The 24,845-nt window shown below is 42.2% G+C and overlaps 1 protein-coding gene across 1 annotated transcript in view; it reads left to right on the top strand.

Annotated features, from left to right (window-relative positions):
- The first annotated feature begins 876 nt into the window (after positions 1-876).
- Positions 877-24,845, top strand: part of Ppm1e (protein phosphatase, Mg2+/Mn2+ dependent 1E) — a 113,636-nt gene continuing 89,667 nt past the window's right edge. The window contains exon 1 of the mRNA XM_042690834.1: positions 877-1,442. Coding sequence (XP_042546768.1) covers positions 946-1,442 — 497 coding nt within the window. The 5' untranslated portion in view covers positions 877-945. The remainder of the gene's footprint in view (positions 1,443-24,845) is intronic.

The raw sequence follows: 24,845 nt of genomic DNA, 5'->3' as shown, positions 1-24,845 counted from the left end.
ATTGTGTTTAAAGCTTGGTTTCCTCATCTGTTAAAAAATCATAATGGTAATAGCTTCTACCTCAAGAGACTGAGGTAAGGATTAAAGGATTGAAAACAATTTGTCAGCTACAAAGCCCTATACAAACAAGGCCCTTTGGATACATGTACTGATGAATTTTTCAGGGGCAAGTTAAGGAAAAAAAGCATTTAACAGGTTTTGGAGCCTAAGATTTGGGTTGTAATTCCAGTGCCATGGCTACAAGTTTTGAGACACCAAAGTAAGTAAATTACTAACTTAATTTTCAATCTTGTCTTTTTGAGCAATGGGGATCACATCACTTCACAGAATCAAATGAGAGAATCTACCGGTGAGATGATTGTCCCTCAGCCTCCATTACCCAATGAGTGTCATCAACAAAAGGTGTACAGTGTGTGCGGCAGTCTTAAGGAAAACTGAAGTAAAGGCAATCCAAGAGGTAGCCAAGAGGTAGACTCGGAGCTAGCTGTCCTAGGTCACTCTTGGAGACTAGGGTCCCCATCCACTAAGGACATCTGGAGTCCTTATGTCCTTCAGACTCCGAGGACTTGACGGGAAGGACCCTGAAATTCTTAGAACCGGTTGCCATGGGGACAGTCTCTAAGCAGCGTGGGCTGAGCTCTCGGTAGGGATTGAGGGTGGGCCGCCGCTGGACCCCGCGCGCGTGCCCGCCACCAACTTTCCCTCCAGACCCGTGAGGGGCGGCGCGCTCCGCCCCACCCCCGGGGCCGCGCACGTCCTCCCTCGGTGGCGCGCACGCCTGCGGGAGCCCTCTCCAGGCAACCTAGTGCTGATCGCTCGTGCCGGTGCGGCGGTTAGCCATCCGAGCGGGAGCTCGAGGCTCACACGCAGCCCCCTCCCCTGGCTGGGCTTTCTCCCACCTCCTTTCCTCCTCCCACCCCGGTCGACCCCTGGGCATGAGCAGTGATGGCCGGCTGCATCCCTGAGGAGAAAACTTACCGGCGCTTCCTAGAGCTATTCTTGGGCGAGTTTCGTGGACCGTGCGGCGGCGGCGAGCCGGAGCCAGAACCCGAACCCGAGTCCGAACCCGAACCCGAACTGGGAGCCGCTGAGGCGGCCGACGCTTCGGTCGAGGAACCGGGGGAGGAGGGGGCGACGATAGCGGCGACGGAAGAGGGAGAGCAAGACCCAGACCCGGAGCCCGAAGAGGAGGCGGTGGAGGAGGAGGAGGCGGCGGCGGCGGCAGCGGCGGCTGAGGGCGAGGAGGAGGAGGAGGAGGAGGAAGAGGAGGCGGCGGCGGCAGAGGCGGCGGCCGCCGTTCCCGGGCACTCGGCCGGGCCGCCGCCGCCGCAGCCCCAGCTGCCGCCGCTTCCCCCGCTCCCGCGGCCGCTGTCGGAGCGCATCACCCGCGAGGAGGTGGAGGGCGAGAGCCTGGACCTGTGCCTGCAGCAGCTCTACAAATAGTTAAGTAGCGGGGCCCGGCCAGGGGTGGGCCCGCGGTCCTGGTGGCGCCGGCCTCGGACGAAGCTCCCCGCCACCCGCCCCCTCCCCCCCCACCGCCGCCCTTCAAAGACAAAATCCCCCCGACTGTGATCTTTTTCACGCTTCTCACTCCCGCACCTAGTGCTGCGGAAAGCGCCCCCGCTGCTCGGACTCGGGCGGGGGGCTTGTGCGCTGCCCACGGCCGCCCTGCGTCCCTGCGCCGGCCTCCCACCCGGCCCTCCCGCCCGCCTCCGACCCCTCCTTCCCTTTCCCCCTTCTTGCACATCGGCCGCCGGCTTCTTGCTTCACTTCACACACACCCTGCCTCGGAAAGGAAGGTCTTTCCTCCCAGTCTTGAGCTTCTCCCCCCCCCCCCCCCGCCCCCCTCCTCCTTTGCAACACCTTTCTTTCCGGAGGTTTTTCCTCCCACCCCCTGTCTGGCTTTCCCGGGCTGGCTCCCCGGTTGTTTAGCGGCACAGACCGCCGCGACTTCTTTCTAGACTGAGCTGTGAGGTGCCTCCTGCGTAACCGCAGCAATGCCAATACCGGACCCGCAGATCCGGATGAGCAGAGAGACTGGAGTATAGATGTTTTCCATCAAGGCGCTAGGGTTGAAAGTGGAGAGCTCTGTAGATAGATGGTTTAAGACACCACGGGTAGCCTTAGTGTCTTCAGAGGCATTTGGCTGCTCCTAATGGAGGGAGGTGGGAAGGAGAAGTCACATTTTGGCCAAGTGAGCCTTCAGGTGAAAAGCAGGATCATAATTGGTTAAAGTGGAAAAGTCTGGCTGGCTTGATAAAATTGCAATTAGGTGCAGTATTTTCAGTCCATTAAGCAGATGGGGTAGGAAGTGGAGGGAAAGCAGATGGCTTGCTACCCAGATGTAAGTCTAAAATAGAAAGGTCAAGGCTTTGCCTTTCATCCCAATACTGGTTTTTGTGGGCTTGAAATAGAAACTGTTTACAATTGCGTTTCTTTCTAATTGGAATTGTCCTGAAATAATGACAAAAGGGGAATACTAAGAAGTCTCTGAAAACGTTGGTAAACCTGAATCTTTTGCCATCCAGCTAATAATTGAAATGAAAGGTGTTATTCTGACCATTCAAGAAGTTTAATACTGCATGGTTCACTGCAGTTAAGTTCAAATTTACTTGGATTTTCTCAAAAGCTTAAGTGAAAGAAGGGCCTTGAAAATAAAGCTCTTTTTTTTTAACTCATCATCCAGCCCAGTAGACACCTGATCAAATCATTCTCTTGTTAAAGCAGCCATTTATCAAAAGGAAAAACCATTTAACAAATCTACTGTAAGTGAACTCTGCTGATGTCTCAAACTCTATAAGTTATCTAAAATTTAATTTTAAAATAATATTTGGTTACCAAGGGAATAATGATTTTTTTTTGGGGGGGGGGAGGAAACCAATAAAAAACATGGCGTGTAATAACCACCACCCAGGGATAAACAGCATTAACGGTTTAGAGTATTTCTTGTCTTTATAAACTATCAGAGAAAAGGAATATGAAATGTCATTTCTTGGGTAATATTTAAAGATACTTAAAGATTTTACTTAAAATGGAAATATTTATCAAAGTGAGGGAATTTGTCTTATCATTAGACTAGCATTGTTTTGACAATTTTTACCTCTGCAAATGCAGTTACAGAATTGAAGGAACATAGTTCAAACATTAGAGAATGTTAAAAGAATTTTAAAAGATCGCTAATTTAGTATAACCATGAACATCTTTAAATAAATAATTTTAAAAAATGAAACCTATATAAGATGATGGTATGGTATGTGTTTTTAATATGAGGGGGGAAATGATTAATTTTGAGAACAGAACTTTTGGTTTGAAATAAAGTTAGCAAAATTAAAAGTGAAAATATGTCAACCTTAAGAGATTTCATATAAAATCAGATTTTATAATGTGCTCTGTTCAGATGTTGTTAGCCTGTTTTTAATCAGGCTGGGTGTTTTTAAAATGGCTGGCTTGTTTATGTAAAGTATCTTTAAGGTATGTATGGGTTAAAAAAGTTTTAAAAACCCATAATGACACCTTTAGTTTTTATCTTATTTATAAAAAAAGAGCATATGACTTAGTCACAAGAATCAACACAGTAAAACTTGTTAGAGATAAAACATTTTTCTGTTCAAGCACTTAATTTTACAGATGAGAAAACTATACATCTGTTCAGATGCAATAAAGACAAATTATGCAGAAATGATTATAGTATATATATATTTGTCGGTCATGGGCTGAACTCTGGGCCTGGGAGCTGTCCCTCAGCTCTTCAGCACAAGGCTAGCACCCCACCACTTGAGCCACAGTACCACTTCCAGCTTTTTTTCTGCTTATGTGGTGCTGAGGAATCGAACCCAGGGCCTCATGTGTGCAAGACAAGCACTCTACCACAGAGCCAACTTCCCAGCCTGATTCTAGTATTTTTTAATATAGTCTCTGAACTTCAGAACTCTCCTTGATAGAGTTGATATGCTGTTTTTCCAGTTTTTGAGGAAGTGCTTAGAAATAATTGTGATTACTAGTATGTTGGGAATTACTTATTTGGCGGAAATAGAAATATTTTTTAAATGATTTTCTTGCCTGGGTGCTGGTGGCTCATGTCTATAATTCTAGCTACTGAAAAGATTGAGATCTGAGGATTGCAGTTCAAAGTCAGCCTGGGCAAGACAGTCCGTGAGACTCATACCTCCAATTAACCCCCAAAAGCCAGAGGTGGAGAAGCATCAGTCTTGAATAAAAAAGCTAAGGTACAGCATCCAGGCCCAGTTCCCTTGCCACTTCCACTCCCCCCACCCCCCCCCCCCACCCCCGCCCCCAAGAAAGCTGTTTCTTTTACTCATTATGTTTGAGAAATGCTGGTTCTAGGACTAGAACTCAGCACCAGGGTGCTAACCCTTGCTCAAGTTAAAAAAAAAAAAAAAGCTTTCTTTTCTTCTTTCTGTCCTCTTCTTCTTCTTCTTTTTTTTTCCTCTTCTTCATCTTCATCTTCGTCTTCTTCCTCCTCTTCTTCTTTGTCTTCTTCTTCTTCCTCCTCCTCCTCCTCTTCTTCCTCCTCTTCCTCCTTCTTCTTCCTTCTTCTCTCTACTCTCTTCTTTCTTTTGTTCCAAGTGATTAATTGGAGATATGAGTCTAATGGATTTTTCCTGTCCTAACTGGCTTAGAATCATGGTCCTCAGATCTCAGCCTCCTCAGTAGCTAGGATTCAGGCATGAGCCACCAGTGCCCAGTTAATTTGAGAATTCTTAAATCTTTGAAAACTGTCATGCCAGTCAAGTGATACTAAAATTCCTGAATGAACTTACATGAACTATATATTTATCAATTTGATAATTGGGACTAAAGAATATAACACCACATTTAATACTAGCTTCATAATGCATTTTTCTGTCAGTATTTAGAAATATGTATGACTATTAAACAGATTGAGAATCTCTGAAGAGAAATACAAGTGTTTCTTGATATTGTTTTAAAGTGTGCTCTTGTTGGGCTGGGAAGGTGGCTCAGTGGTAGAGTGCTTGCCTTGCATGCATGAGGCCCTGGGTTCAATTCCTCAGCACCACATAAGCAGAAAAAGCCAGAAGTGGTACTGTGGCTCAAGTGGTAGAGATGCTAGCCTTGAGCTGAAGAGCTGAGGGACAGCACCCAGGCCCAGAGTTCAGGTCCCACGACTGACAAAAAACGTTTACACTAGTTGAAATTACTTGTGAAGGCCCTGGGTTTGATTTTTTTCTTTAATTACTTTTAGGAAAAGTTAAAGAAAAGAAAGTGGCGTGCGCGCGTGCGTGTGTGCGTGTGTGTGTGTGTGTGCTGGAACTAATTGGAACTCAGGCCTGGGCACTGTTCTTTAGGTTTTTCACTCAAAGGTAGTGTTTTACCACTTGAGCCACAGCTCTACTTCTGGCTTTTTGTTGGCTAATTGGAGTCTCAGAGACTTTCCTGACTAGGCTGGCTTTATTTTATTTTTTAATTTTGTTTTTGGGTCCGGTAGTGGGGCCTGAACTCTGGGCCTGGGTGCTGTCCCTCAGCTATTCAGCTCAAGGCTAGCACTCTACCACTTGAGCCACAGCGCCACTTCTGGCTTTTTTCTTTTTGCTTATGTGGTGCTGAGGAATCAAACCCAGGGCCTCATGCATGCAAGGCAAGCACTCTACCACTGAGCCACCTTCCCAGCCCCGAGGCTGGTTTTAAACTATGATCCTCAGATCTCAGCCTTCCAAGTAGCTAGTATTATAGGCATGAGCCACCTTCGCCCAGACAGTGACATGTTTTCCTCACTATTTTGGTTCTTTCACATTTTGGAGTAGGAACTTCAGACACATGACATTCTTCATTTTGGCAAACTGAAAGTTCAGGACTAAAATTTTTTTTTTGGTCGGTCATGGGGCTTGAACTCTGGGCTTGGGCGCTGTCCCTGTGCTCTTCAGCTCAAGGCGAGCACTCTACCCCTTGAGCCACAGCGCCACTTCCATTGACTAAATTTTTTTAAAAAATCAATTATTTAGGGCTGAGAATGTGGCTTAGTGGGGCCCTGGGTTTGATTCCTCAGTACCATATACAGAAGTGGCACTGTGGCTTAAGTGGTAGAGCATTAACCGTGAGCAAAAAGAAGCTCAAGGACCATGTTTACTCAGGTCCTGAGTTCAAGCCCCAGGATTGGCAAAAAAAAAAAAAACTCTAGATAAGGCATCTAGGCTTAAATTAACAAAATATAAGTTGGCAATTTCAAAGCAGATTTCCAAAAATTAAGGTGGAATTTTTTGCCTTTCATCTTCAAAATGGAAAATTTATATTTTTACATATTCCTCAGATAGATAAAATGTAACATTCTGAAAGAAAAATAATTTAAAAATTGCCAGACTTGGTGGTGCAAGCCTGTAATCTCAGTACCCATGATACAGAGGCAGTAGGATCAAAGTTTGAGGTCAGCCATTAAAATACATAGTGAGACTGTATCTTAAAAATTAAAAGAAAAATTACTTTAAAATGTTAATGGAGGGCTGGGAAGGTGGCTGAGTGGTAGAGTGTTTGCCATGCATGCATGAGGCCCAGGGTTCGATTCCTCAGCACCACATAAGCAGAAAAAAGCCGGAAGTGGTGCTATGGCTCAAGTGGTAGAGCGTTAGCCTTGAGCTGAAGAGCTGAGGGACAGCGCCCAGGCAGAGTTCAGGCCCCACGACCAACCAAAAAAAAAAAAGTTAATGGATTAGAAAGACCTCTGTTGCAGGCACTGGTGGCTTATGCCTGTAATCCTATCTACTTAGGAGGCTGAGATCTGAGGATGGAGGTTTAAAGCCAGCCAAGGCAGGAAAGTCCTTGAGACTCTTATCGACATAAGCCACCAGAAAACCGGAAGTGGCGCTGTAGCTCAAGCAGTAGAGTGCTCACCTTGAACTGAAGAGCTATGGGACAACACCCAGGCCCAGAGAAGTCCCACAACCGCCAAAAAAAATTAAGATATTCCTGAAGCAATTACATATTTTCTAATGATGCACTATTAAAATTTCCTTCTCTATTTCCTATTCTATACCAGGAAATCTGAGGCTTTGGTTAACTGAAGACAATTAAACAATGTACTATCATTACTGATGAAAAAAAAAAATTTCCTTTTCTCTCCCTTACCTTCTCCCATATCTTTCCTTCCCTTCTTGCCTTATTTTCTCCTATTTCCCACCCTTTTTTTTCCTTTTTGCTATGGGGACTGATTCTAGAGCCTGGTGCATGATAGGCATGCACTCTACTACTAAGCCACATCTCCACCTCCTGAAATAATTTCTAATAAATCCATAAGTGATCTTGTAGCAAATGTTACTACTGTGAGGTTAAATAGAACAATACTATTCTTTTTAAAAATTATTCAATATTAGGGATAAATCTGTTTTAATCCAGCAAGGGGAAAAAACTGAATTCTTTTTTAGAGCTATGTGTCATCATGTTTTCATTTATTTAATCTGGGATGGGCTTCCCAAGGGGGAGACACATATCTCAGCAGGCTGGCAAAGTTAAGTAGTTCCAGATGGTTTGCAGTACTATTGAGAATGGTACTTTAAAAATGATTTGGAATAGAAAATTATGGGTTGTAGACACTAATAACTGAGTTGTATTGAACCATGAATGACTTTGGTATAGGTCAGAAAATCAGTCACTTTTGTCTCATTTTTACACGTATACATGGATGAAAGTTATATAATAATGCCACTTATTTTAAAAATTAAATGTTTTGGGGCTAGGAAGGTGCTTGCATTGCATGCAAGAGGCCCTGGGTTCTATTCCTTAGCACTTGGCTTATTTTTAATTTTGTATTATTTAATTTTTACAAAAGAGTTCTCATTGAAAAAAGCAGTTTATGAATACAGTATATCTTGATCAATGTCACTTATTTCAACAACAACAAAAAAAGAACTATTAATTTTTAGTCATGGGCTTTGACTCAGGGCCTGCACACTGTCCCTGAACTTTTTTGCTTTGAACCACAGGGCCACTCCAGTTTTCTGGTGGTTAATTGGAGATGAGAGTCTAACAGACTTTATTGCCTAGGTTGGCTTTAAATGGTGATCCTCATATCTCAGCCTCCTGAGTGGCTAGGATTACAGGTGTGAGCCACCAGCACCTGGCTTGTTTGTCTTTCTGAGCTTGGCTTCCCTCACTTAACATAATTTTGGTTCATCCATTTTCCTACAAATGACATATTCTAGCACTCTACTACTTGAGCCATAGCACCACTTCTGGCCTTTTCTGTTTATATATTTGTTTGTTTGTTTTTTTGGTCCAGTCGTGGGGCCTGAACTCTGGGCCTGGGCACTGTCTCTCAGCTCTTCAGCTCAAGGCTAGCACTCTACCACTTGAGCCACAGCACCACTTCAGGCTTTTTTCTTTTTGCTTACGTGGTGCTGAGGAATCAAACCCAGGGCCTCATGCATGCAAGGCGAGCGCTCTACCACTGAGCCACCTTCCCAGCCCCCAGAGGGTAGTTTTCAGAAAACACTAAATCTGCAGTTGTGTCAGAGGTTAAGAGTGGTCTTACATGTATTCTTCCTTCTAACTTTATCGTTGGATCCTCATTCCTTATACTTGGGTCAGAAGTCTTGTGGAGACTATGCCCTTAATCTTGCAGTTTAGCTAATTCCAAGTAAAGAATAAAATTTTTTAAACAATGTGACATACTACCTACATAATCTAGATAACAGAATAACTTTGGCTACACTGGGGAAAAGATCTTGCAGAATACAATGGAAGGAGACAAGGTTTATGACATACAAGGCAGAATTAACAAGACTTGACTGAATGAATGTGAGTGGGTGGATGAAAAATCAAGGATGGATCCATTAGAAAGAGTAAAAGGAAGAAGAAATAAATAGGTTTTGGGTTCCTTTGGGTAAAGAAGAGGAGGTTAAAATATTGATTCGATTTTGTATAGTTATATTTGAGGAGTCTTGTAGACATGCAGGAAGACTTGCCCCATTAGCAGCCAAAGCAAGAAAAAGAACTGGAGTCCTAAGCATGAGTGAAATAACTAGAATGTGAGTGACTTACACTGATTAAGAATGAGTAAGTCAGGGGCTGGGAAGGTGGCTCAGTGGTAGAGCGCTTGCCTTGCATGCCTGAGGCCCTGGGTTCGATTCCTCAGCACCACATAAGCAAAAAGAAAAAAAAATCCAGAAGTGGCACTGTGGCTCAAGTGGTAGAGCGCTAGCCTTGAGTGAAGAGCTGAGGGACAGCGCTGCGCCCAGGCCCAGAGTTCAGGCCCCATGACTGGACCCAAAAAAAAAAAAAAAAAAAAAGAATGAGTAAGTCAATTAGACATGAGATAACATCATTAATACTAAAAGGATAAACAGGCAAGGCACTGACGGCCAACTCCTATTCCAGGAAGGTGGTAGTTCAAAGCCAACCCAGGCAGGACAGTCCTCAAGACTCCATCTCTAAAATAACAAACAAAATGCTAGACTGGAGGTATGGCTCAAATAGTAGAACACCAGCCAAGCAAGTAACTAGAGGAAGGCAGATGGTCCAAAATTGAGGAAAATAAGGGAGAATGATATATGAGTTTGATTAGGTACATTGTAGTATATGGTAATGTTATAATAAACCCCACTTGTAAGGTAACATATGCTAATAAAAATATTTTTAAAATTTTAATTAAAAAATAAAATCAAGATATCAAACAGTACCAAATGCTGTAACAAAGGCAGGGACATGGGGAAACAAAAAGACTATTGCACTGTTGGTGGAAATTTTTGGAGGTTCCACAAAAAGTTAAACATAGCCGGGCACCGGTGGCTCATGGCTGTAATCCCAACTACTCAGGAGGCTGAGATCTGAGGATCACAGTTCAAAGCCAGCCCAGGCAGGAAAAGTCTGTGGGACTATTATTTCCAATGGTGTTGTGGCTCAAGTGGTAGAGCACTTGCCTTGAGCTGAATTGCTGAGGGACAGTGCCCTGGCCAAGAGTCAATCCCCACGGCTGACAAAAAAAAAAAAAAAAAAAATAGGGCTGGGAATGTGCTGGGTAGAGTGTTTGCATGCATGAAGCCCTGTGTTCAATTCCTCAGTAACATATAAACAGAATGGGGCTGGGAAGGGGCTCAGTGGTAGAGCGCTTGCCTTGCAAGCCAGAGGCCCTGGGTTCGATTCCTTAGCACATAAGCAGATAAAGCCAGAAGTGGTGCTGTGGCTCAAGTGATAGGGTACTAGCCTTGAGCTAAAGAGCTGAGGGACAGCACCCAGACCCAGAGTTCAGGCCCCATGACTGATAAAAAAATAAAATAAAAAATAAATAGATTAAAAACTTACATGAGCAAAAAAATATATATGAATACCATTTAGTGTTAATCTTATTTCACAGTTTTTTCTTATAATCTGATAAGTTCCACTGTTCTGTGAGCTTTTTTTTTTTAATTTAATTTTATTTTATTTGAGAACATATTGTACAGAGGGGTTACAATTATATGGGCAGGATAATGCATACAATTCTTACCAAGCATTGCAGCCTCCTCCTTTGTTTACCCTTCACCTCCCTTCCCAGCCTCCCCCCTCCCCCCACCCAATCATACCCCCCTCCCCTCCCCCCACACCGACATTGTAAAGCTGGTTTTGACATGACATTTTGTACTTCTCATTGTTGCAACAGGTCCACCTGAATCCTTAAACGACTTGTTTGTCCCCATCTCCTCCACATGTTATACTGACATCAAATATAGTGAAAGCTCTCTGTGAGCTTTTAATTTGCTCATCCTTTTTTTTTTTTTTTTCTTTTCTTTGGGTCCGGTCATGGGGCCTGAACTCTGGGCCTGGGCCCTGTCCCTCAGCTCTTCAGCTCAAGGCTAGCGCTCCACCACTTGCGCCACAGAGCCACTTCCGGCTTTTTTCATTTTGCTTTATGTGGGGCTGAGGAATCGAACCCAGGGCCTTAGGCATGCAAGCAAGCACTCTACCACTGAGCCATCTTCCCAGCCCTTGCTCATCCTTTTTTGGGGGAGGATGGGGTTGCCAGTTCTGGGGCTTGAACTCAGGGTGTAGGCATTGTCCCTGAGCTTTTTTTGTTCAAGGCTAGCATTCTACCACTTGAGACACAGCTACACTCTAGTTTTTTGGTAGTTTATTAGAGACAAGAGTGTCATGAGCTTTCCTGCAAGGGGTAGCTTTGAACCACCACCTTCAGATCTCAGCCTTCTGAGTAGGTAGGATTATAGGTATGAGCCACTGGCACCAGGTCTTCTTTTTAAATTTTTTTTAAATTTCAAGTGTTATTTTATGTTTTTAATTTAAAAGTAACAGATATCACATTTGATGAAAAATGTTTAAATTAAGTCAAGCCAAGGAGGGGTGAAGGAAGGGGTTATAAGCTGTACTTTTCAATTTCTTTTCTTTTTTTTTTTTTTTTTAATTTATTTTTTATTGTGAAAATACTGTACAGAGGGGTTACAATTACATGGGCAAGATAATGAGTACATTTCTTTCTTTTTTTTTTTTTTTTAATTTTTTTGGTTCCGGTCATGGGGCCTGAGCTCTGGGCCTGGGCGCTGTCCCTTAGCTCTTCAGCTCAAGGCTAGCGCTCTACCAGTTGAGCCACAGCGCCACTTCTGGCTTTTTCCTTTTTGCTTATGTGGTGCTGAGGAATCAAACCCAGGGCCTCAGGCATGCAAGGCAAGCACTCTACCACTAAGCCACCTTCCCAGCCCCTCAATTTCTTTTCTATAAATCTCAAAGTACTCTAACAAGATTCTATAAGCTTAAAAACCATTTGAAGCTGATTAATCTAGGACTAGTTATTTAGAAGTCTGCTTTGCACATATCACCAAAATCCAACTCAGGTAATGACTGATGTAAAACAGTACAGTAGGTAAGAACATGCCAATTAGATAATGTAAACAGTATTTTGTTTTCTATACTAGTTTTTATTTATATGTGTATGTTTGCACAACCGGGTTTAAAGTCAGGGTCTTGAGCTTGCTAGGCAGGTACTCTGCCACTTGAGCCATGTCTAAAACTCCCTTTTAAAAAAAAAATATAACTTTAAGGAGTTTTACAGAGGGATTATAATCCCATAAATCAGGTAATGAGTATAGTTTTTCGTGGACAGTGTCACCCATTTCCATTTTTTCCCCAGCTGTCCCCTCTTGTTCTGCCCACAAGTTGCATAGTTCATTTTTTATAGAGTATATATTGAATACCATAACTGCATTTGTTCACCCTTCCTCCCTCCTCCATTTCTGTGCCCTCCTTAGCCCCCCCCCCCCTGCAACAACAATAAACAATTAAAAAATCCCACATTCCCATTTCCTGGATTAAAAAAAATATTTATCTTTTGCCGCTCCTGAGGCTTAGATCTCAGGGCCTGAGCACTGTCCCTGAGCTCTTTTTGCTCAAGACTAGCGCTCTGCCACTTGAGCCCCAGCCCCACTTCTGGCTTTTTTCTGATTTAATTAGAGATAAGAGTCTCACAGACTTTCCTGCCAGGCTGGCTTCAAACCATGATTCTCAGATCTCAGCCTCCTGAATAGCAAGGATTACTTATTTATTTCTTCTTCCTTTTACTCTTTCTAATGGATCCATCCTTGATTTTTCATCCACCCACTCACATTCATTCAGTCAAGTCTTGTTAATTCTGCCTTGTATGTCATAAACCTTGTCTCCTTCCATTGTATTCTGCAAGATCTTTTCCCCAGTGTAGCCAAAGTTATTCTGTTATCTAGATTATGTAGGTAGTATGTCACATTGTTTAAAAAATTTTATTCTTTACTTGGAATTAGCTAAACTGCAAGATTAAGGGCATAGTCTCCACAAGACTTCTGACCCAAGTATAAGGAATGAGGATCCAACGATAAAGTTAGAAGGAAGAATACATGTAAGACCACTCTTAACCTCTGACACAACTGCAGATTTAGTGTTTTCTGAAAACTACCCTCTGGGGGCTGGGAAGGTGGCTCAGTGGTAGAGCGCTCGCCTTGCATGCATGAGGCCCTGGGTTTGATTCCTCAGCACCACGTAAGCAAAAAGAAAAAAGCCTGAAGTGGTGCTGTGGCTCAAGTGGTAGAGTGCTAGCCTTGAGCTGAAGAGCTGAGAGACAGTGCCCAGGCCCAGAGTTCAGGCCCCACGACCGAACCCCCCCCAATAGGTCTAGTTTTTTTCATTCTAACTATATTCTATTCCATTTTGTAGTTGTGCTATGATTATCCATTCTCCTGGTAATAGACATGTGAATTGTTTCTAAGTTTTGGATATTACTCAATTTTTAGAGCTCTAATACTAACTGCTCTAATGAAAAAATTTCAAAGGTTTAAAATGTTAGTTTATTTCTTGTTCATAGAGTCCATTCAGGGTGAAAAAGGAGTTATGTTCCATCATTGAGAGAACCTGGCTTATAAAGTCTGTCATTTTTTTTTTCTTTGTATTCCCTCCGTGTTGTCCCTCAGCTCTTCAGCTCAAGGCTAGAGTTCTACCACTTGAGCCACAATGCCACTTCTGGTTTTCTGAGTGGTTTATTGGAGATAAAAGTCTCATGGACTTTTCCGGCCCCAGATGCCTTTGAACCTCGATCCTCAGATCTCAGCCTCCTGAGTAGATAGGATTACAGGTATGAGCCACCAATGCCTGGCTTCAATCTATTGATCAGTGTCCATCCAGAAATCATAAAAAAAAAAAAAAGAGTAGAGAATGATGTTAGAGAGTTTTAGGGAGTTCTTAGAAGTGTTATGTATCACTTCTGTTCATGTTTCATTGGCTAGATTTGAATTCATATGATACAACTTAGGGCTTATATTTCGCACCAAAGTGGGCTGGGAAGTGTAGTTAATGGTAGTTAATTCCAGAAAACTCTCTACTATGGTAAAAGAATGTCAAACTTTGTGAATAGATGTTATCCTCTGACTTATAAATAGTGCTATGCTAAGGGCATTTTTTTCCTTTTGGTATACATATGTTCATTGGCTTCTTTCTTTCTCCCTCCTTCCTTCCCTCCCTTCCTTCCTTCCTTCCTTTCTTTTTTTGTCAGTCATGAGGCTTGAACTCGGGCCTGGGCACTGTCCCTGAGCTCTTTTTGCTTGAGGCTAGTGCTCCACCACTTTTAGCTACTGTACCACTTCTGGTTTTCTGGTGGTTAAGTAGAGATATGCGTCTCACAGCCTTTCCATCCTGGCCTGGCTTTGACCTACAATCCTCAGATCTCAGCTTCCTGAGTAGCTAGGATTACAGACATGAACCACTGGCTCCTAGTTCATAAGTTTATATATGTATGTGTGTGTATATATATATATATATATACATACACATATATATGTATATATCTGGAAGTAAAATTGTGATACTGATTTTTTGTGGATGTTGATGAGATAGTGACAAATTGCTTTGTCCAATACCACTTGCACTATGTAAGAAATTTGATTTCTTTATATTCATGATACTATTTGGACTGCCAGTATTTTGAATTGCTATGTGCCATTTTTGTTACTGAATTGTGTGTGGGCGGGGGGGGGGGGGTACAGCATACTTTGAGCTATGATCTTGATTTATGGCTTTTTTTGTGGTACTAACTGTGGTATTAACTCAGGATCAGTCACTAGTTAGGCAAGTGCTCTACCAGTAGACCCATGTTGCTAGCACTTTTTGTTTTATTTTTTGGATAGGGTCCCATGATTTTGTAGTGGGCAGACCTCAGACTGCAATGCTCCCTCATTGCTAGGATTCCAAGTGTGTGCCACCATACTTGGTTTATTTGTTGAGATGAGAGTCTTGCTAACTTTTTATTTTCTTTGGCTCTTGTGCCACAGTCATCTAGATCTCTGCCTCTCAAGTAGCTGGGATTACAGGCATGAGCCACCATTCCTTGCCAATTTAGAGCATTTTTGGAAGGGGACACAGCCTAAAAATCTAGGCCAGCTGTGACCAACAAGAATATAATGTGAGCCACATATATCATTTTAAAAATTCTATTAATCACACATTTAAAATTAAGAGAAATAGGTGAGTTTATTTATTTTTGTTTTGGTACTGAGGTTTGAACTCAGGGCCTCACTTTCTTGCTTTACCTTTTTCACTCAAGTTTAGATCTCTACCACTTGAGCCACATTTCCATTCTGGCTTTTTGCAGCTTATTTGGAGATACGAGTCTGCCCAGGCTGGCTTTCAACTTTAGTCCTCAGATCTTAGCCTTCTGTGTAGCTAGGATTACAGGCATGAGCTCCCAACTCCCACCTAGGTAAGTTTAGTTCTAATAACTTGTTTAATTTGACATATCTGAAATATTACTATTTCAACATCTAGTCTATATTAAAATATTGATAGATTTTTAACATTTTTAGTTCCAGTTTTAAAGTTGGATTCCCAATTTCAAATACTTAATATCTACATAGGGTTAGTATTACTCTATCTAAAAATTCAGGTTTAGACAATGTTTCTTTTAAATGGGGTTTGGGGGTCTGACTTGGTAGTTAAGAGTGCATGCCAATGACAAAACACCCATGGGGCCCTATTCATAACCCCCCTTCCTCCTCAGCACAAATAAAACCCAAAACTCTAACTGTATAACAGATAAACTTCATTTCAAAATAATATTTAAAATGGCTTAGACTCTAATCACCAGATACATCTTTAGCCTTTGAAAAGGACAAATTAACAAGCTGAATTTATTGTTCCCAAATTTCTTCTTTTTCCCCACCCCTGCTCCTGGAGCTTGAACTCAGGGCCTAGGCACTGTCTTTGAGCCTCTCTGTGCTCAAGGCTAGTGCTCTACCACTTGGCCACAGCGCCAGTCCCGGCCTTTTCTGTTTATGTAGTACTGAGGAATCAAACCCAGGGCTTCATGCATGCTCAGGAAGCACTCTATCACTAAGCCACATTCCCAGCCCCCAAATTTCTTTCTATAGGTAGAGAATACAGATGCTTCTCAAATTTCAATAAGTTTATGTTTTGGTAAAGTTGTTGTAAACTGAAAATGTTAAGTTGTAAATTAAGTTTAATGCACCTAATCTATTGAACATTATAGCTTAGCAACACAGTACTTTATTCTGTATCAGTTATTTGCCATTGTAAATCTAGTGGCTGACTGGGAGAATGTAGTTTGCTGGCACTGCTCAACATCCCAAGAGTGTCATACCACACATCACTAGCTTGTAAAAAGATCAACATTTATAATTTGAAGTACAGTTTCTGCTGAATGTTTACTGGTTTCACACCATTATAAAGTAGAAAAATTATAAATTGCACTATGATCAGTAGGGGGGGGGCATCTGTAATTTCATTTAGATTTAATTATCTGAATTGTTTGTTTCTCTCATATTTACAGGGCAGCAGGTGAATGTAGTGTTCTATTAGCAAGATCTAATTCCTTGTAGGTTTGATATCAGCTGGCTGTTAGTCAAGGGTTAATTATCACTCCTAGAAACCAATTCACTTTTCTTCTCATATGTCTCTCTATCTTCAAACAGCAGTGTGCGTGGTGTGCATGGAATTCTTTTTATGCTTCATATCTCTTAGGCTCCCTTTGGTTCTGTTTTTTTTTTTTTTTTTCTTTCGTTGGTCGTGGGGCTTGAACTCTGGGCTTGGGCACTGTCCCTCAGCTCTTCAGCTCAAGGCAAGCACTCTACCACTTGAGCCATAGCGCCACTTCTGGTTTTCTGGTAGTTAATTGGAGATAAGAGTCTCACAGACTTTACTTGCCAGGGCTGGCTTTGAACCTCAATCCTCAGATCCCAGCCTCCTGAGTAGCTGGGATTACAGGCATGAGCCAACCTCGCCTAGCAGAAAGTTCTGCTTTTAAGGGTCAAGTGAAGTACAGTGGTAGAGCACTTGCCTAGCATATTTTTAAATGCCCCAGGTTTGAGCCCTAGAACTGTAAAACACAAACAACAATGACAAACCCCCCACTCCCAGTACAACTTAATCACAGAACCATAGGAATATGTTAGCACTCACAAGTCCACAGGTTCTGGCTCTTCATTTATTGGAGGTAAGAGTCTCAGGGCCTTTCCTTCCTGGGCTAGCTTTGAACTACAATCCTTAGATCTCAGCCTCCTTGAGTAGCTAGGATTACAGGTGAGCTACTGGTACCTGGCTAAGAACAAATTTCACTATGAATTGTGTTACTATTTCATTAACCTAAGCAGTCTGACATGAAGTGTTATAATTGATGACATCCATTGATTCTTATGCTCCATTGTAAATATAATTCTAGAGAAGATCAAAATGTAGAAATTTGCCAGCTGCCAAAAAAATCAGTTCTTGTTTCTAGTACTGCCATTTGCTTAGTTCAGATCTCCCTTCCTCCTCCCACTCCCTCCCTCTTTTTTAAAAATTAAAAAAAATTACTTTGTACTTGCTAGGGAGGTGTACTCTGTTGATTATTCATCCAGCCATTTTTGCTCTGGTTATTTTTGAGATAGGGTCTTTTTGCCTGGGTCAGCCTGGACTGAAAATCTTATTTATTTATGCTTCTGTACTTTATTTGGGATAGCAAGTGCACATGGTCGTATCTAGTCTTTTCTATTGAGATAGGGTCTTGTGAACTTTTTGCCTGAGCTCAGCTGGAGCCTTGATCTTCTTCATTTTAGTTCCCATGTAGTGAGCATTACTGTTGTTCAGCTATTTGTTGAGATGGGATCTTGTGAATTTCTTGCCTGAACTGGCCTAGCATCATGACCCATCATGCATTCTGAGTAGCTAGGATTACAGACATGAGCCACCAGTGCCTGGCACCCAGTATAGTTCACACTTTGTGTGTGTGTGTGTGTGTGTGTGTGTGTGTGTGCGCGTGTGTGCCAGTACATGTCAGTCCTGAGGTTTGAACTCAGGGACTGGGTACTATCCTTTAGCTTTTTTGCCCAAGGCTGACACTGTACTGTTGGGGCCACAGATCCACTTCTGGCTTTTTGGTGGTTAATTGGAGATAAGAGTCTCAGGGACATTCCTGCCTAGGCTATTTCAAACTATTATCATCAGATCTCAGCCTCTTGAATAGCTAGGATTACGGTGTGAGCCACCTGTGCCCAGTTCCTGTGTCTGTATTGGAAAGAATCCTTTTAAAAATTAAATTTTTCTTTTTTGATTTATCCTTCTTTTTGTACTGAGGCATGAACCCAAAACCCCACTAATGCTATGCATGCACTCTATCGTAGAGATAAACTACTTATTTATTTATTTATTTATTTATTCTTGGTTGTGGGGCTTGAATTCAGGGCCTGGGTGTCCTTGAGCTTCTTCGTGTTCAAAGCTAGTGCTCTACCACTTGAGTCACAGTGCCACTTCCAATTTTTGAGTGGTTAATTGTAAATAAGAGTCTCATGGAACTTTTCCGTCCAGGCTGCCTTGAACCCCGATCCTCAGATCTCATTCTTCTGAATAGCTAGGATTGCAGGCATAAGCCACCAGCACCCAGCTATTTTTATTTTTAATTAAGTAAAATGAGAAGAAATATTTTTACTTAATTGGTTGGCAGAGTTTGGTTAATATATCATATATATGTATATATATATATATATATATATATATACATATAGTATATGATCTCTTAGAAGCTAGTCAAACACATATTGGTCATTAATAAGCAGTGAATTATAAGTTAACATTTATCACATGTATTGTAAACCTGGATTGTAACCTGTATCATTGGTTCCATGTGCTATAGCATAATTTTGGAAATATTACTATAAAATCATTCCTTTATGCAATGCATTTAAAACTAACTCCAAAGTAAAGTTCATCCTTCAGAACTAAAATTACATTTTATATATTAAAATATCCAGTTGAGCTGGATGCTGGTGGCTCACACCTGTAACACTTGCTACTAAGGAGGCTGAGATCTGAGGATTGAGGTTCAAGGCAGAAAAGTGTGTGAGACTCTTATCTCCAGTTGACCAGCAAAAAGCTGGAAGTGGAGGTGTGGCTCAAGTGATTGTGCACCAGCCTTGAGCATAAAAGTCAACTGGGAGAACAAGACTCTGAATTCAAGTCTTGATACTGGCACAAAAAATAAAATAACTGAGCCTGGTGCCGGTGGCTCACACCTGTAATCCTAGCTACTCAGGAGGCTGAGATCTGAGGATCGAGGTTCAAAGCCAGCCCGGGCAGGAAAGTCCGTGAGACTCCTATCTCCAATAAACCACCAGAAAACCGGAAGTGGTGCTGTAGCTGAAGTAGTAGAGCGCTCGCCTTGAGCTGAAGAGCTGAGGGACAGCGCCCAGGTCCAGAGTTCAAGCTCCATGACTGACCAAAAAAAAAACCCCAAACAAACCGGTATGCTCAAATGGTAGAGCACTAGCCTACAAGCAGGAAGCTCTGAGTTCAAACCAATACCACCAGCCTCCCCTTTCAAAAAAAAAAAAAAATCCAGTTCATGTAGAAACTAAATAAAACTGCCTTTGGCTATAAAAAGAAAAGACGAAATAAATGGCGAAAATGATTCTTATCACTTTTGGGTGAAGGTATATAGCTCAGTGGCAAGAGTGCTTGTCTAACATGCTCAAGGCCTTGGTTTCAGTCCCCAGTACTGCCATAAGGAGGTCTCTAAAAACATATTTAAGATCATACTGGTCCCCAGTGGCTCACACTTGTAATCCTAGCTTCTCAGAATGCTGAGCTCTGAGGATCATGGTTTGAAGCCAGCCTGGGCCCTGATACTCTTATCTCAAGCTGAAAGTGGAGCTGTGGCTCAATTGGTAGAGTGCTAGCTTTGAGCAAAAAAAGATCAGGAAAAATACCTATTCCCTGAGTGCCCTACGACTGGCAAAAAAATAAATTTAAAAATGCATACACATATGATCAAATATAAAAATAAAAGCATTCTCTCCAAGTGAGTAGTAAATACACTTTGAATAGTAAAAGGAACTTAAAGTTGCACTCTTATTCAGGTCAACTAATTAAATACAACAGTGGAAAAGGCCATTAAATATTACATTGAATAATTGGTGTATTTTAATGTTCTTGGGTCAAAATTACCAAACCTTGAAACCTCTTATTTCCTGAAGGACTATAAAGGATTTTAATTAAGCTTTCCATATTGAGAATTCCCTTTGTTTAAAAAAGCTTTTTATTGTACTATAACTTTTCTAAGTGGTTGTCAAAGATAGCCTATGTGTAGCTTTGTAATTTTTGTGGTTAATATAGACCATGAAAAAGTTATTATCAGTATTCAGTTCCTTAGGTATATATAATCAGCTAGGTTCAAGCAAGATACTAAGTTTTTTAGAATTTCAAAATATGCATAATTAACCTTAAAGTCTTAAAATACTATGAGTACAAGATCTTTTTAAAAAATGGACATCAAAGTTTATTTTCTTGTATTCTTATTTCAAAAAGTATTTCAAATGGCCAACTAATTTTACTGTAATAGTAATAATATTTATTCATAAAAAATCATTAATTATCTACCATATGTCAGTCTATTAAATGCTGCTTGTATAGAAAGAAACATGCCCCTTGCCTCAAGAAATAGGGAAAGTCTGTTTTTGTTTTTGTTTTTTTGGGCTGGGAAGGTGGCTCAGTGGTAGAGCGCTTGCCTTGCATGCATGAGGCCCTGGGTTCGATTCCTCAGCACCACATAAGCAAAAAGAAAAAAGCCGGAAATGGTGCTGTGGCTCAAGTGGTAGAGTGCTAGCCTTGAGCTGAAGAGCTGAGGGACAGCATCCAGGCCCAGAGTTCAGGCCCCACGATCGGACCCCCCCCCCAAAAAAAAAGAAATAGGGAAAGTCAGCTAAATTAACCAGCAAGTATTGTACAATGTGAGTATAGTAAGTTATTATTAATTCTGTTAAGTGTGGAATGATATAATAAGCATGTTATATCTCTTTTCCTGATATTAGACTTTAGATAATTTGTATAAGGTCACAAATCTGATAGAATCAGGATTTCAGCTCAAATATGCCTGATTCAAAAGCTTGTTTACCTTGTTGTTTCTGTGTACTGAAAAGAATTAAGACAGTGTTGGGCACAGCAAGGTAGGTGTGCCAGTATAGGCCACTGGGTCTTGGAAGGAGAGTTTGAGTTTAGCTGAAAACTACTCAGAGATATTACCATGTGCCAAGGTATAGAAATGAGAAAGCATGGTCTGGGAAGTAGAGTGCTTGCCTTGCATGCATGAGGCCCTGGGTTCGATTCCTCAGCAACACATAAGCAGAAAAAGCCGGAAGTGGTGCTGTGGCTCAAGTGGTAGAGCAGTAGTAGCTTTGAGCTGAAGAGCTGAAGGAGAGCAACCAGGCTCAGAGTTCAGGCCCCACAACCGACACACACACACACACACACACACACACACACACACACACACACACACACACACACACACACACACACACACACACACACACACACACACACACACACACACACACACACACACACACACACACACACACACACACACACACACGAGAAAGCACAGCCCATTTTGGTTTTATTTCTTTTCTTTCTTTCTTTATTGTGAAAATACAGTATAGAGGAGTTACAATTACATGGGCAAGATAGCGAGTACATTTCTTTTTTTTTTTTTTTTGGTCCGGTTGTGGGGCCTGAACTCTGGGCCTGGTCGCTGTCCCTCAGCTCTTCAGCTCAAGGCTAGCGCTCTACCACCTGAGCCACAGCGCCACTTCCGGCTTTTTTCTTTTTGCTTATGTGGTGCTGAGGAATCGAACCCAGGGCCTCAGTCATTCAAGGCAAGCGCTCTACCACTGAGCCACCTTCCCAGCCCAAGCGAGTACATTTCTTATTAAGCATTGTTGCCTCCCCTTTGTTTCCCCTTCCCCTTCCTTCCCATACTCCTCTGCCTCTTTTAATATTCTTAAAAGGATGAATGAAGAAATGAAGAATGAAGAAATGATCCAAAAGTTATTTATTTAGTTAATATGGAGCACTGTAGACTCTTGTATTTGCCGGGAAGATATTACAAAGTTCCTTTCTTCCTTCCTTCTTTCTTTCTTTCCTTCCTTCCTTCCTTCCTCTCTTTCTTTCTCTCTTTCTTGCTTTCTCGCTTTCTCGCTTTATTTCTTTTTGCCAGTTCAACGCTTGAACTCAGGGCCTGGACACTGTCCCTGAGCTTCTTTTCTCAAGGCTAGCACTCTACCAATTGAGCCACAGGGCCACTTCTGGCTTTTTCTCTTTATGTGATACTGAGGAATCAAACTCAGGTCTTCCTGCATGCTAGGCAAGCAATCTACCACTAAGTCACATTCCCAGCCACCTGTTATTATTATTATTGATTATTATTTGCTGGTCCTGGGGCTTGAACTCAGGGCCTGGGCCTTGAACTCAGGGCCTGGGCCCTATCCCTGAGCTTCTTTTGCTCAAGGTACTCTACCACTTGAGCCACAAGGTCACTTTCTAGTCTCAAATTAAAAAAAAAATTATTGTAAAGATGCTGGACTAGAAGGGTTAGTTACATGAGTAAGGTAATGAGTACCTTTCTTGTCAAGTATTAGCCTCAAATTCTTAATCTTCTTTCCTTGGCTTCCCTTCTGAGTGCTTAGGTTATAGGTGTGGGCTATTATGCCCACCTGATGACTATGTTTATTTTTTCTGTTTTTGGTCTGATGGTCCAAGATCGGACTTGAACTCAGTACCTGACACTTTCACTCATTGGCTAGCACCCTACCAACTGAACCATGCCTCCAACCCCAAATTCTTTTTGTATTAGTAGCTATGTGTAATCTTATCTTTCAGGTGATAAATCATCTTTCTGATGACAAAGAACAGATCCTTTGAAGGACATGAGAAGCAATGTTAAAAGCACACCAAAATGCTGGATTGGTGTAAAGGACAGTAAAGGACCATGACTCAGATTATAAATCAAAATGTGAGGCTGAAAATGTGGCTTAGTGGTAGAGTGCTTGCCTTGCATGCATGAGTTCCTGGGTTCTATTCCTCAGCACCACATAAGCAGAAAAAGCCGGAAGTAGTGCTATGACTCAAGTGGTAGAGTGCTAGCCTTGTGCTGAAGAGCTGAGGGACAGCGCCCAGGTTCTGAGTTCAGGCCCCACTATCGACAAACAAACAAAAATAAATCAAAATGTAAAACTTTGGAGAAAGTCACAGTGAGAGAATTTTTCTTTTCTTTCCTTTTATTTTTTTTTAGTTATGGGGCTTGAACTCAGGGCCTGGTCACTGTCTCTGAGTTACTTTTGTTCAAAGCTAGAGCTCTACCACTTGAGCCACCATTCTACTTCTAGTTTTTTGGTGCTTAATTGATGATAAGAGTCTTATGGGCTTTCCTGCCTGGGTTGGCTTTGAACAATGATCCTCAGATCTCAGCCTCCTCAGTAGCTAGGATCACAGGCATGAGCCACTAGTGCCTGGCAGTAATAGGTTATTTTATATTAGGTATTTTGTGTGGAAATTGGCTGAATACACATTACTTAAACACACATGACTTGTACTTTATTGGCCTAAAGTTTGTTTCTTAAAAATGAGATTCTAAGGCTGGAGGGTGTGGCTCAGTGGTATAGCACCTGCCTAGCAAGCGAACTGTCAGTCCAGTACTGTTTAAAAACAAAAAAGCTGGGCACTGGTGGTTTACGTCTGTAATCCTAGCTACTCAGGAGGCTGAGAGCTGAGGATCACAGTTCAAAGCCACACTGAGCAGGAAAGTCCACAACTCTTATCTCCAGTTAACCACCAGAAAATCGTAAGTGGCACTGTGGTAGAATGCCAGCCTGGAGCAAAAGAGCTTAGAGTCAGTGCCCAAACCCTAACTTCAAGCCCTACAACTGACAAAAAAAAGGGGTGGGGGGGTTGGGAGGCTAGGAATATGGCTTATTGGTAGAGTGCTTGCCTAGCATGCATGAAGCCCTAGGTTCAGTTCCTCAGTACCACATAAACAGAAAAGGCTGGAAGTAGTGCTGTGGCTCAAGTGATAAGAGTACTAGCCTTAAGCAAAAAGAAGCTCCCGGGCAGTGCCCATGCCCTGAGTTCAAGCTCTAGGACTGGCAAAAAAAGAGGGGGGGAGTAGGGGGAGAGACTAGCTGAGCACCAGTGGTTCATGCCTAATCCTAGCTACTCAAGAGGCTGAGAGCCAGCCCAGACAAGGGAGTCTGTGAGACTCTTACCTCCAATTAACTATCAAAAAAGCCTGAAGTAGAGCTGGTTTCAAGTGATAAAGGGCTAGCCTTGAGCATAGAAACACAGGAAGAGTGCTCAGGCTCTGAGTTCAAGCACCCGGACCAGAATTTAAGCCTTAGGACCAGTACAAATAAAAATTGGGAGATTAACTGGGCACTTGTGGCTCATGCTCCATATCCTCCCTCCTCAGGCTGCTGAGATCTGAGGATCATACTTCAAAGTCCAGGCAGAAAGGTCCAAAAGATGTATATCCAGTTACCAGCAAAAAGCTAGACTGAGCCAGTCAGTTGCCAGTGGCTCACATCTGTAATCCTAGCTACTCAGGAGGCTCTGAGGATCTGAGGATTGAGGTTCAAAGCCAGTCTGGGCAGGAAAGTCCGTGAGATTCTTACTTATCTCCAATAAAAACCACTCAGAAAACCAGAAGTAGCACTGTGGCTCAAGTGGTAGAGCACTAGCCTTGAGCTGAAGAGCTGAGGGACAGTGCCCAGGCCCAGAGTTCAAGCCCCATGACTGACAAGAAAGCTAGATTGGAAGTATTGCTCAAGTGGTAGAGCACCAGCCCATGAGCAGAAAAACTGAATGAGTGTACAAGGCCCTGAGTTCAAGCACTTTACTCACATTTTATTTTAAAAAGGTGTAAAGAGTTAATTTTTTCTTTGTATATTTAATATTTCATTATTCTCAGAGTCCATAAGCTAATCATTTTGGAATATCCTCAGATTTATAGTCTTTTAGTCCATTATTTAGTCCATATATTCTTTCTTTCCCTAATTATCATCCAGAGAGTTAGAGAACATTTCCTCAAGATTAACTGGTGTTTGTGCATGTGT

This window comes from Dipodomys spectabilis, unplaced genomic scaffold (assembly GCF_019054845.1).
Source record: "Dipodomys spectabilis isolate Male_0828 unplaced genomic scaffold, ASM1905484v1 ptg000004l, whole genome shotgun sequence".
In the NCBI taxonomy this organism is placed as follows: Eukaryota; Metazoa; Chordata; class Mammalia; order Rodentia; family Heteromyidae; genus Dipodomys; species Dipodomys spectabilis.
This window is presented reverse-complemented; position numbering and strand designations above follow the sequence as displayed.